The 14367-nt window shown below is 39.2% G+C and overlaps 1 protein-coding gene across 2 annotated transcripts in view; it reads right to left on the minus strand.

Annotated features, from left to right (window-relative positions):
- Positions 1–14367, minus strand: part of CG45002 (uncharacterized protein) — a 97664-nt gene that overhangs the window by 57038 nt on the left and 26259 nt on the right. The window contains exon 1 of one of the 2 annotated variants that reach the window (NM_001298428.1): positions 6319–6599. The exons of the other annotated variant lie outside the window; for it this stretch is intronic. Within the exon in view, the coding sequence (NP_001285357.1) occupies positions 6319–6429 (111 nt within the window). The 5' untranslated portion in view covers positions 6430–6599. Of the gene's footprint in view, positions 1–6318; positions 6600–14367 lie in introns of those variants that run through there. 2 annotated transcript variants of the gene reach the window in all.

The following is a 14367-nucleotide window of genomic DNA, read 5'->3' on the forward strand; positions in this document are numbered from 1 at the left end:
TAAAGTAAATATAATATGCTATTAGTATTTTCTGTAACAGTGCACCTACAGAATCCTTGCCTGCCGTGCACTTTGCACTTGTCTCCGCAAGGTCAGCGAAAAGGGGTGGCTGGTTGTAGATGGGTGGTTTTAGTACGGATGGTAAGGGTCGGTGGTTCTCGTTTGCTGCCGCTCTGAACTTGAACTTTGTCAGACCGAAAACAGATGCTCGCTGTCTGCTAAGTCGGCTTTAATTATGGCAGACAACACTTTGCACGTTATTTTTTGCTAGGATACCATGAGGTGGGCAAACACAGCGCAGTGGGGGTGGGCTAAAAAAATACACAGGTCTTCAGTTACCGCCAAGCAATTAGAGGCGAGGCTACAAATTCTTCACACGCGCCGCACATAAATTCGCTTGGCCAAGAAAGGGACACACACAGAAGAAGCAAAAGAGACAGCAACAAAAGGACAGGAGTCGCAGAAAGAGACGGAAAGAAAGTAGGCAAAAAGAGTGGGCATCACTGTGCTGTTGGAATGGTGACAAGAGTTGCCTGCATTCTGCCATATTTTTCGCTATTTATTTAAGGCCAAAACTTTTCCCCCTCAATCTTGAACAACAAGTGAAATATGATGCCAGCCTTCGCGCCTTACCTTTATGTCGTGCTCCCGCCCGCTCCGGAAAATACGATATTTATATATATGGCCCGACATAATCATATTCATGACAATATAATGGCATCGTTAGATAGGCACAGGAAAGTCGGTCGCCTGGAAGTCCTAGGCAACCGCAGAAGTCGCTTTCTCTTTTTTTTTCCACTTTACGCCAACGGCTGTCCATTAGCCAAGTCAGCGGGACCACCACAAGTCGGCCTATGTATATGGGGTGACCTCGGGGGTTCTTTGGGAGCTGAGGGGGTGGTTTACCAACGGGGGCAAATTCATAAATTTAGCGGGCGGTCAGGACACGTCCAGACTATAAAGGTTTCCGGCGCTTCCGTTGAGGTATCTAAATAATTTTATTACCACCGCGCTACTTGCTTAATAATTGTAAACAATTATGGCAAGTTATAATGAGTGAAAAAAAAACTGTGGGAAATGTTCTTGATAATTTTTTTTTTTCCCCTCCTAATAAATTAATTCTTTGCTTATCACAAAAAAAATAATATACTTATACATCATTTTAAGTTCCTGAGCTTATCATTAAAATCACTTATAATAGGCTTTTCTTAGTAACACCAAAATTTTAAATATATATTTTTTTTACATCTAACATATCTTTCAACAATAATACTTAGCATACTTACCGAATGCTGCTCGATTCATATTTTTAGACATTATTTTTGGAATTTCATGTAAGTATTTTTGGGGTTTAAATTTTGTTTTGTGGTGACACATATACACATAAGTACATACATATATACATACATACATACATATATATATTTCGGGGATTAGTGTGATTTTTGTGGGTGTGTGCGTGTGTGTTTGAGTGGGTGGCGGGGGGAGTAGAAGAGAAAAAGAAAAAATATATAAATTCTTTTATTTATATATATAAATATATATATGTAAATGTTTATCAAATGATTGTACATTTAACACGATGAGTTTTTAAAAGTTTTTTTTTTGTTTTTTTGGAAATTTGGGAAGCATGAGACTTGATTTGTGTTGATGTGTGTGCGTGTTTATGGGTCATGCAGGAAGCTAGAAAAATACAGACAAAGGTACGGAAAGTACACCAGAACAACAAACAGCAAATGGAAATTTCTACGACTTACCTGGGCCAAAAGCCACCGGCTGGGAAAATCTAATAAAACGAAAGAGCTTTTGACAGGCAATCAGGGGTTGTATTTTGCCGCTGGCAGCTGTTAAACGCTGACATCTATTGATTTTGACAATAAAATATGCGTTTCCAAAAGAGAGATTGGCACCCCTTTTTCCCGATTTAAATCCATACAGAAGAAATAGATATAGATAACCAACTGGAGATACCCTTTCAGTTGAAGTATAACAGGAAAGATGTAATGCATGCACTTTTAACTTCTGGTGTACACCAAATTTGCCACTGAAAGGGTAGTTAAAAAAAAGAGGTGAAGAACCTGAAACTTTACTCGATTGTTTGGCCCTTTGTTTCAGTTTCATTCGCATTTCCGTTTTCAGTCTCGGCCCGCCTGTTGCCAACCAAACCAAATGTCACGTTCCGTTTTTATTTCAATTTGCAATGCGAGCTGGGAGGGTACCACAAATCTGATTTTGAACTCAATCAAGCGTGTCAGGTCCCGACTAACAGTTACGGCCATGCCACGCCACAATCGACGACGCCACTCCACCACGTTATATAGCCAACGGAAAACCACAGTGGTTGAGTAACAATTGAGAATTGAGAAATAAAATAGTGGTAATAATTCGATCATTCATATAGCTTCTGAGATCTTTACGTATAAAGAGACAGAGAAACGGACGGATGAAGCGATGCGGCTAATGATTACGATAAAGAGTATACTTTCTTCTACTTGTCATATAATCTTCCAATGTTTATTTATTATTTATTAAATTAAATATAATTCAATTCGGTTGAATATGTACTACTAGTTTTGCCCCACTGTGGCCAAGATTTAATGCACTGCCATCTGCTCATGTCCCTGACAATGGCTTTGGCCAATGCCTGTGGACACAACGTGCGGTGCATTTGATTCGATTAACGCCAGCCAGTTACCCATTACCACGCCGATCCCCCATTCTGAGCCCCTTTTTGAAGAAGGCCCAGCAAATGGGGCCGAGCCACCGATATCGTTGGCATCAGATGCATCCATCATACATACATACATACATGTATCATGCAAGCAAGCAAGGCTGGCAAGCTCAATCATTCATGCAACACCGAAATGTTTTGGCCAGAGCGAGGCCGTCGTGTGCATGTCGTATCTGACGGATAGGCAGATCGACAGATACTCTTGACCAACTCGGATCACATTTGCGCTTCACTGGTCGTTGTTGCCACCCAACCAGTAACCAGTCGCCGCCCACATTGCAAATCAATTTGGCAAATGGCACTGCACATTTAATGCATATACACTTATGCCAGCGTCGATGTTGCGAGTCAGAAAATCATTGCGCTTCGATTGAAACTGTTTGCCCATCTTGTAAACATTTCTATAACACGCTCTTTGCGGCGTAGATGCGATGTGGAAAATGCCCGAGTGGAAAATGTGGCTGGCAGTCGATGCGCAAGATTACAGATTTTCGATTTCCTTAGCCGACACACGAGCTGAGAAAAAAAAAACACATGAGCGCACTGGCGAAATCGTTTTCCTTTTAATATTTTCCCATTTTCTTCGAATCACATAAAATGGCTGCTCTACTCTAAAATGCTCTTAAGCTGGTACAGTTAGTATGACATACATATATGTATAGTGCAAAGAACACACATATGTAAATGCATTTAATTGGTTTTAAATTTTGCAAAAAAAAAACCGTTGGTAAAAATCATCAGCTTAATTAAACGTTTTAATAATTACAATTGCTTTGTTCAATTTTTGTCCCTTACATAAGCTATAATCATTTTGTAGTTATATAAAATAACAAACTAGTTTGCGATATTCAAACAAAGAGCGTGGCTAGTTCAGATATCTCTTTATAGAATTTTCTAAGAATTGGTGTCTTGCAATTCTTCGGAAATTCCGTAGTAGCTTGACAAAGTTAGTTCCCAGCCAATGGAAGCCGCTTAGTGGAAAGTGGGGAAAAATGCAACTGCATTGCCGTTTTTTTTTTTTAACATCCTTCGCCGCAATGGAAGCTCCACCAAAAACCCTCCCACTTTCTCTCGACACATGTTCTTTTTACGCTTTTATGGCACATAATCAAATGGTTGGATTTGGCTGTTTAATGAGCTTGTTCCACATCAACTGGCCCACACACACACACAGGCACATTACTAAATGTGCATCTAACCACATATATATATACATATATATGTACATATGTATATATATATGTGTCAGATATGAAAGACAAAAAAAAATATCACACTACCACCGAACAAACTAAAGTTGGAATCTTTCAGCTGGGGTGCTAATCCCCTTTCGCTATGCAGTAAAATTTATGTGCGCATTTTATTGGTTCTAAAATATAAATTAAGGAAAATGTGAGGAAAAAGCAAAACTGCCACATCAAATGGGAGATGGGCATTTAAGATATGGCAGGGAGTCCTGCCAAGAGCTTTACTTTTAATTTGATTGAATTCCGTTTCGTTGGGGCCCTAATTAAAAAAGGGAAGCAGTAAAACCCGACTTAAGCTTGCCTTCTGGGGAAAGGTCACTGAGCAATTTGGAAACAATCATAAAATATTCAAAATTTCTCTTTTCAATATTTACCCTTAACTTAACGCTCCATATTTCAAATTGTACCAAATACATTTGTAAAAGCTAAAATATTTTAAGTTATTTCTTTAAGCTTACATTGTTTACAAACTAAAATTCCATTCTCTATTACCCATATTACTTTTAATTTGCTCACATAAATCCCAGGTCCGAGCGGGGACCTTGTTTATAATTTGATTGAATTTCGTTCGGTTGGCTTTTTAATTAAAATGGCAACCCAATAAAGCCAGACTTGCACTTACTTTCAGTTGTTTTGTGGCTTTCCCTCCGCAATTTATTTGCTCGCTCACTAACTTTCTGCAGTTGCGGAAAAACTAAAATGGAAATTGTGTGCATTGTGTTGAGGGCGGAAAATGCGGAAAACAGGGAACAAGAGCCAGCCGCTTAATTAACATTGGGGCCAAGTTGGCATCGAGTTGGCCACATCAAAGTGGAAAAGTCTCATTATCAGTTGAGGCCTTGGTCGAATCAAAAACATTTCCATGAAAATTTCGCAACAGTAAAATGATATTTTTGTTGCCAAAATTTGTATATAAAATGGCAGTCATGTGAAAGACAAAAGCATCAAAAATGGTTCGGATTTCAATTAAAATCTACTAGCTATGGGAGAACATTCGAATGTCATGGATTTGTACCGGAATCATTTCTAATAAAGATGCTTAACCTAATGACTCTCAAAACGTAATCGGCTCTAAACGGAATTTACAAAATCAAATCAACAGCATTAAATATTAAAATTAAATTGGAATCAGCATTATTCATTGACGGGTTCAACTTAATTAGAGAAACGATTTTACCTTTGTCTCATTTGTGGTCACATCACTTTCCTCTACAATGTTGTGGATATTCAGAACCATTTTTCATTTGCACTAATTTCATTCCACATTTATTTTATTTTATTTTTTTTATTGATGTTGCAATCGAATGAGGAAGTAAAACTATGGCCAAGCTGGTCGAAAGTCAACTAAATGGGCATAAACGCAGTTCATTCAAATAAATAGCAGGTTTATATCGAAGCAGTTCCGAAATTTACACGTAAAGAAAGAGTTAAGTCGGCAATACTTACGCTTTGTGATGTGGGGGGGGGGGGAGAGGGGGAACTTAAGCCTAGGCTAAAATGGCTATAGATAACCGATGTAGTTTAGTTATAATAGGAGAAAGTGAGAGAGCTTGCAACTACGTTTTAGCTAATGACAAAAATTGTGTGAGCAGAGGAAAGTATTTTCTTATACATATTTTTGGTTTTGTTGTCTGTTGACACCCACTAAAGCCGTTCCAACTAGTTGAAGTATTCGAGAGGTGGTAAAGTGTGAACAGAGCAAAAAAAAAATAGAGGAAAACGAAAGCCAAGCCAAATATTTGTCTAGCTAAAATGCAAGAGGCAATGACAGTATGCGCTTCAGTTTGGTTTGCCTTCTTTTCATTATTTTTATGTTATAAATAAAATATTATAATACCCTTGTAGATTTCTGAAAATTACATAGAATTTGTGCAAATTAATGATTTTAAATAAGCTTAAGTGCACTTTATACATTTTTTACTTTACTTTAAGCATTTTTATTGTAGATGTTTTGTTTAGAACAAAACGAATGTAGAATTTTGGATTTATTTCAAAAAAATCTTAAGTTTTGCGTACAAATAATCTGGCAAAAATATATTATTATTAATTGAAATCCTCGCATCAAAGGATGAGTGGCAAATATCTTTCTCCAAGGGTATTCGTGTATCTAAGTTCTCTACTTTTTGGTAGTTGGCTTATATATTATTTTTTCTGGTTTTTTTTTGTTTTTTTGGTAGTAAACATCACGCACTTTGCTACTTAGTGAGGGGAAATAGTCAATGTTTTTGTATGTGGTTTCTCTGTTTGTTCGGATGAGGGGCACTGGTAGGTGGTGGATGGTTGATGGTAGATGGTACATGGGTGGTATTCCATTGATGATTCCCAATTCGTGGTACTCACCCCAATCCTGCCGAGCAGCAGGGCGTCCATTTCGCCACCGTTTTGGGCCACCGGAACAGTGGTTATCACCGATATGGTCGGCTCCTGCTGTCCACTCAAATCCACCGACATGGTTTTAATATGTGTATCCCGATCGGTTCACTCGAGCCCCAGTACTATTGGGCGACGGTTATGGTTATATGCGGTTATTATTATTTTACGACTATTATTATTATTGTTATTATACACGGCGTGTGCTCAGTCGTCGTTTTGGCAGAGCGGTTAACAGAAGCTGCAGCAAAATTCCACGAATGAAGCGAACTTTTAATTAATTTACTAATTGCCACTGACAGCTCAACGTCGAAAAAGTGTAAGTGAATCAAAGCCCAAGTGGAATATTCGACTATTAATTGGCATTGGCGCGTGCCGATGGCCATCATAAGTTGGCCAAATTCGCAAAAGTTGCCCACAACAATTACGGAAAACTGACTCGGCCGTAAAAAAAAAAATATGTTCTTATGGCCAACTTTTGGGAGGCAGCAGAAGTGGGAAAATTCCAGCAAACCAAGTTAGTGGACAAAGTTAGTGTAGATGAAGAAAGTATCACCTCTAATTCATCTAAGCCTTTAGTGTATCTCTAAGTTTGAGTTCTAGAGCAGAAAAAGTTAATCCCCAATTAAAGGTAACACAACTCGCAGTTATTTTAATAGAATTTTTAAGAAAAAAAAACAAAACAATTTGATACAATTATATTAATACATTTCGTATATTGATTTCATTCTTAAATGCAGATAAATATTTCCCGTTCTATACGAAATATGTATACCTAATCAAACAAATTAGAGTTTCCTGGGAATCCAATCAAGTAATATTAAAAGGAATATGAAGTCCCCTACTTTGATCTGCAATTGCGTAATCCAATGCTTTAGGCCAACAATTTCAAATTAACTGCGTAAAATCACATTAGGACCTCGTGTGGATATTAACCCGCCAATCGAGTTCACAGGAAATTACCCTGCCTAGAGGGGTTTTTTAGGTTTGCAGGGTAGCGCAGAGTGCTGACAAATAACAATTCCAATAAGCCGCAATTCTAATTAAACATGACGAGCGATTCTCGAGGGACGGGGGGGGCAAATCAGCGAAAAGCAGCGAGGAGCAGCGACCCGGCACGTCTGTCAATAAACCCGAGAAGACATATGACAACTGACGGAGCCTCTACACAGCACCGTTCAAGAAAATAGTAGTGTTTGAGTGAACAAAAAAAAAGTGCTAATTTACAATCATATAGTAAAGTATATAGTATAGTTCTCAGAGTAAATAGAATATTCGAAATGACCAATAAGTTTCAAAAAACTTTCAACTGCTCCCCTCAAAAGTCATTATTGCATTGAAAACATTTGTCGGAGTGTGTATATTGTACAGCACTCACCCATATACAGGCCATATAGCCCAAGGCGGCTGCTGCTGACACGTTGAAAATTCCATTTTCAAAGCTGAAACGTCTGTTTGTCCCCGATGATTATGCCCACCTTTCCACCTGCACCACGCGTCGTATGCGCAATTTGTAAACGCTGAAAATTTGTATTAACGGCATTACACACGCTTTACGAGCAGCCAGGGAGATGGAATAAAAGCCAGAACGAGTCGACAGCAAGCAGGTAACCCACACGGCAACAAAAATCAAGTGTTTTGCACTAAAAATAATCAGAAATAACCACACAGAGCACACTTCATACAAAGCGGGCAAAACTTTCAAAAACTAAAATACCTCCCTTAAATGGATTAGGAATTGTGTAGATTATATACTTTCATATAACATATTTCAGATAAACATTCAGAACTAAGTTAAATACCACATTAGTAAGCCAAATTTTCGTGCAGTGCACCTAAGGTGACAACTAAACGGCTATGAAATTGTATTTGTTTTTATACATTCACTTGGCGCCGGAAAAGAAAATGTGTCACCTCAACTTGAACAGGCCATCAAAAACAGCGGCAGCATTTTAGCAAGAAAGTAGAAACTTTTTTGTTATACCGCAAAACTTTTCGTTGGTTTTCTCAATGGAAAAATGATTGAGTACATGAAGAAAAAAAGAAATGCCGGAAAGGTGTAAACTTTGTCCATGAAATTTCGCGGTGCGGTAAGTTATGAAGTGTATTCACCGGCACACTTCATCGAAAAGCAATTCAAGTTGACAATCGGAATGATGGCGGTCAAGTGGCGGCGCCAAAGCGTTAAAATTCTCACGGACCACGCCCACAAAAGTAGATGACAGTGACAGTGAAAATGAAAATGAAAATCCAAACGCCCACCCGCTTGCTAATTTGGCTTTAATTTGCATTTTAATACGCAATATTCATAATGGGTCCAAGTCAAACAACGAGGCGCATGCGTGATATGCGGGGAAACAAGAAAAAGTTAAGGGGGGGGGGGGCGCACTCGTATCATCAGCATTAATATGCAAATCAAAAAATGGGCCCAGCAACGCACTGCATACGTAATTATGCAACCGGAACGCGGAAAAACGGAAACAAGGATTCAGATTCACATTCGCATTTGGATTCGGATTCCGGCGAGGATTCAGCCAACTTAACCAGACGCAGTCAACGGATCTCACACATGCACAGTGGGCTATACTTTTGAATGTAAGTATTGATAACTTATATTTAAAAATAAACCACTAAAAATATTATAGTTGTATAATTGAAAAATCTTCAAAATATATTCATCATAAGCTGTGGGGATGATCTTTAAACTTTAGTTTTTATTTTGTAAATAAAGTAAGTAATGACTAACTTCTTTTGTGATAAGAATTGATTGTTTTATTCAACAGTGCAACACCCAGTTCCACAAAAGTACATTTCTGCAGCCTCTGGCACGCCCCTTTTACCTGGATAGCCCTCTTGCCCATGTTCTCATGCATTTCAAGCTCTTTCCACGGGACAGTGAACAGGGTAGCAAAAAATGGGCGAGGATGCACGACAGATTGCTAGGCGAAGGTAATTGAATCAGAACAGGACTTTCTCCACTTATCCTGTCTTTATTTCATTTCCCTTCGGATTCCCTTACAGGATATTTCATTAGTACGAAAGCGTTCAATCGGTAAAATGGTTGTTTGGTCTCAAATAATAAATAAGTATAGGTAATGCCATTACCATTACAGAATCATATCTAAAAATGAAGTTATCAAGCTTTCTAAAGAAAATTCGAAACTGTTTAATTTTACTGAACATAAAGTTTAAGCTAGTTAAGCTATAAAAATGCTAAAATAATATATATTAGTTTGCTATACAAAGCATTAGAATTTTTTAAGATCTAGCTTAATACTGCTTTTCAAGATTTGATTAAATAAAAAAATAAGTGAACCCTTAAATCATTACAATAGGTAGTAGTTCCGCTGTGCCCTCGCTTTGAAAATGCTCTGCCCGCTGAGGAGGATTGCGGTGCCACCGACAGCCAAATGGTTTTGGCCAGTCCAAGAGAAAGTGGAGTGGTAAATTATGCATGAGCGCCTCAGTGCTCCGCAAGTGCAAAAATGCAAAAATGCAAAAGCGACCCCCTCTAAACGCCGTCCATGTGCAATTGAGAGAACGCTTTCAACTGTCAAGTTTCCCATGGCAAAATGCAAATAATTGACAGGGACTCTCGGCAGCGCCCAAGCCCCATAGCCCAAATCCAAGATCCAAATTCCGGCATCCGGATGCGGATACGAATTCGGATCCAGATTCGCATTTGGTGGCTTTCTTGTGTATATTTACTTATTTTCTTCGCTCGTTCAAGCGCCATTAGCAGTGACGACCAGCTCCTGGCCACTTCTTAATTTGGCTATATTTTTTTTTTGCGCGCCCTACGGCTTTGTCTCGCTTGAAATAAAAATATAAAAAAAAAAGAAAGAAAATAAAGAAATGGCCGCAACATAATTTCCGCTTTGGCTGCTTTGACCAACTTATTTTCTTCTTTTTTTTTTTGCTTAATTTTCCTACGCTTTTCTTCTAATTTTCATTTGAACTTTTCGACGACGGGCCAGAGGAAAAATGTTCGGCACGCTTCGTTAGTTGCCACTCCCTCTAGCTTTTCTATTCTCTGGCCGCTCGCAGGGCGCGAAATTTCCACTTTGTTGGTCTTAATTAAATTGCATTGAGAAGCTGGTGGGGATTCGGTGCTCGGTCTCTTGGCAGGAAGCACTTAAAGTGCCAAAGTTGTTGGCGACACTGTGCCTCCTTTTCAATTGCGGCTGCGGCTTCTCCCCGCCAATCGCTCATAATTACAAGACCTTTCAGCCCCTCTGAATAAAGCACAGCGCATCGATTGAAATTAAGCTGGGAAAATGCAGAACGAAAGTGGAGGAGGAGGAGCCACATGTCCCTGTAGCCAGGAAACCGTTTCTAAATAAAGCGTTTAATGGAAATTCCTGGCAAATATTCTGGCTGCCACGACTACTGACTACTGGGCCAGAGATGTCTGTTGTCTCGACAATAACTTTAAATTAATGCAGATATACAATTTTATTATTAAAGTTAAAAGTTTTAAATTGATACGAAATTTGAAACATTGATTTGCATATACAATGTGAATGAATTATCGTGTGAACATGATTCTCGGGCAGTGTTCCGTTTTCTTTTTGACCGTATGCTAGATGTAAATTGAGTTTGGCTCTCTGACATGTTTAGCCACATATTTGCAGCTCGGATGTCAACGAATGCCGCAATTGGGCGCTTAATTGAGCGGAAGGTCGACCCGGGAGGGTAATTCGCTGCGAAAGTTAATTAAAATGCGCTTTTGAGTTATTCAGATTCATTTATTTATTTGCACTCGGCCGACTGCCTGACGCCATATGAGAAATGCATTTTTAATGCGACATTCTACACGAGGCGAGGTTTGGGCTTTGGTGGTCAACTGCAGTCTGCACCATTAATTACTGTCGGTTGACCTTCGGCACACGACCTACAAGCGACCTTCGTCTGCCTTCCTTGGCAGCATCTCCTCCTGCTGGAAACTTATCCCTCATTGTCCTTGCCCTTCGCCCCGACCCCCCAACCGCCCACTCCATGTCCTTGGCTCGATTCCCTGGCCACCTGCAGCAGCTGCGGGCCATTTGGGATTTGTACGAGAGCTGCAGCAGCTCCAAACGGCTAGGAAAGCAAAAAAAAAAAAATAAAGAACATGGAGAGCCATAAAAAACAGCTTCACTTGGTGTTTCGGTTTGTGCAAGGATGGCGGGACAAGGATTGCCCAGGCTTCCCAAGGACAACCCGTCGGCATTGACGGATTGTTTCAACAATTTGGGCAAATTTGCCCAGTCAAACAGAACAGAAAGTGAGTTTTTTTTTTGGTATTCTGATCAAATTTAGACAACACCAAAACGTCTTACACTGCTAGTGTAGCCAGGCACTGAGAGAAACGCTTTTCAAATCGCAGTATTCAAATTAAATTATAACGTCATAAATTTATGATTCGATAAAATAATATCTCATCAATTCTGAAACTTCATTTCTTATTTAAATTTTGGTTAAGTGCTTTATATTCAGCCCCTTTTTTTAGAAAGCAAAGAACAATGCTACACTTTTGCGTAATTTTAAATAAATCAAGTTACTTTTAAAGTACAGAATACTCGAAAATGTTGACTGTGCAACCGTAGTGGTAAACAGCAGTGGCAATAGAAGTAGCACTCGCTGATTGCTTTCCATGGTCGACTCAAGTTAAGAGGACAGCAAAGCCGCAGGATATCTCAGTGGCTTGTTATTTTGAGAAGGCCCGAAACGGAAAACATAGAAACGGAGAAGGAATCAAAAGATTGTGTAGATTTTGGTCCATTTGAATGGACTTGGCAAGCAGAGTTGGGCCCACAAAACCAAAATATATGTGTTTACTTTGTGAAATGCACAAAAATTTATTCAAGTGGACTTAAATGTGTTCCATGATTCGATTTAGCCCATTTTCTTATGGTCCTCATCATTTTTTGCCTAAGTCAGCTGAGAATTTTCCATTCCTTGCACTACAAACAACGGCTTTCTTAATCAACTTTTGAGCCTCATCAACAAACATTACTAACTCTGAAGGCTATGCACAAATTTGCCGTAGTAATTGTTGACCCATTTGTGCTGGCAACGTCATTCGCTACGATATTTCTACTAAAATTATCGAAAAAAAAAACTAGGATGTACATACTTGTTAAATTAAAATTTGCTTTTGACTATTGATATTTCTATTTTAATTTTAATATTTCCATCCTGATGTTGTGAATTGCAGTCTCGCTATATATCATCATCATATCAATGATTTTACCGATTTCAATTGTCTTTAACTACTTATTTTATTTTGTATTTAATTTTGGTCGCCATTCTTTTACATTTTATTTTCTGTGCACCATCATCGTCGTCGTCATCTTCATGTAGTCATCGCTCGATGTCGATGTCGAGCAAATCACTTAAGCGCACTTAATTATTTGCACAAGTTTCGTTTGGCTGCTGATGCCTTCATGTCCTTTTGGCCCCCTCAGCACCCCCCACCCAGCAGTTTGGCCCACTTTTTGGGCCAAGTTTCATGGCGTCCTGGCCCTTCTGCACCCTCGCATCCACTTGCGTTACATTTCAATCGACTCGACTCGAATCGCACAGCAGCGAATCGAACGATGGGGCGCACAACGGCGCGTATGAGTGATATGACACGTAATCAATAAATAACGGCTAACGCCCCATATCCCAAAAGCGAATGGTGGCCCGAGGGGGCGTGGCACACCGATAACTCGTGGAACTAGTTCCGCTGGGAAACTTGCCTTAATTGAATGCCGGGGCGGTGCGGTGGCGCAAAAAAAAAAAAAAGTGGGAAAACTCAGTGAGAATATTAACAAGTTATGATTCAATCAGGAATCATCGATATGCTGGGTTTTGGGAATAAAACTAATTGCAGTTGAACCAGAGTTAGACGAGAATAGTTTCACAAGATCTCATCATCGATATGCGAAACTAAAGTCATATATTTTCGAAGAAGGCTAGCGGGAAACTTGGGTTTCATGAAATACTTAATTGTGCTATTAAATTTAATAACCTATTATTTAAAATAAATTCCATAGCATTGTCCTAAAATATTTCAATATTCTTTAAACTTAAGACTTCAAGCTTCATAACTCGAACTTTCTAAAGCGGAATCAGATTTCAATATGAATTTGCTACTTTTTGCTGTCTAGTAGATGAATAATTAATTGTTGATGTGCAAGCTGATAAATTTTAAGACTAGTTTATAAGAACTTGAAGCATTATTCGAAGGAACAAATGCGTAATCAAGTTTCCTAACTTAATATGCAATCGCCAGCAAGGCCGCCTGTCTGTCATTAATAAGACCAGTTCGCTAACTCAATGAACCATGGCCAACACTCTGCATTTGGAGAACCCATCCATCCATACTCATTCCAACCAACCCAAGCCACCCACTTGCCCCACTATCCCATGCATAATTACTTTTTCAAGCGTGTCTCGAGGCTGTTTACTTTGCTAAATGCCTTGAAATTTTGAACAAGATTTCTGGCTTGATTTGTTTTCTCACGCTGCTGTTCTGGGCTTTGATTTTGTTTTTTTTCGGTGCCGAGTGCCAAAAACGGGGCCGCAGGGCGTATGATTAATATGCGTGAATTAAGTCAAATCGAATCGAATCAATCAAGACGACAACAACACCAACAAAAACGGAGTGTAGCATGAAAAAGAAGGCCAAGTAAATACGTATAAAAACACTTAATCTGCATGGCCTAATGACGAAATTTATTTCCACTACTATAGACCCACACAAATGCCAAAACCCCTCCAAAAATAAGCAAGAAAGCACAATAAGAGCAAGGCTCTAAAGTGCCGACTTCCGGTCAGGACTAATGCAGGAAGTAAAAAGGGTGGCAAAATGGAGACACGCCGAGCGACTGGGGCAACAATGTGACACATACTAAATTTTTATTACGCCCCTCATACAAGCACACATACGTACATACATACATATGTACTTATATGTATGGGACTGGGGGTTCTGAACTCAACGCACTTTCAGACACTAATGCAACGACATTTTTATTACGGCCCAAAAAC

This window comes from Drosophila melanogaster, chromosome X (genome assembly GCF_000001215.4).
Source record: "Drosophila melanogaster chromosome X".
NCBI classification, from domain to species: domain Eukaryota; kingdom Metazoa; phylum Arthropoda; class Insecta; order Diptera; family Drosophilidae; genus Drosophila; species Drosophila melanogaster.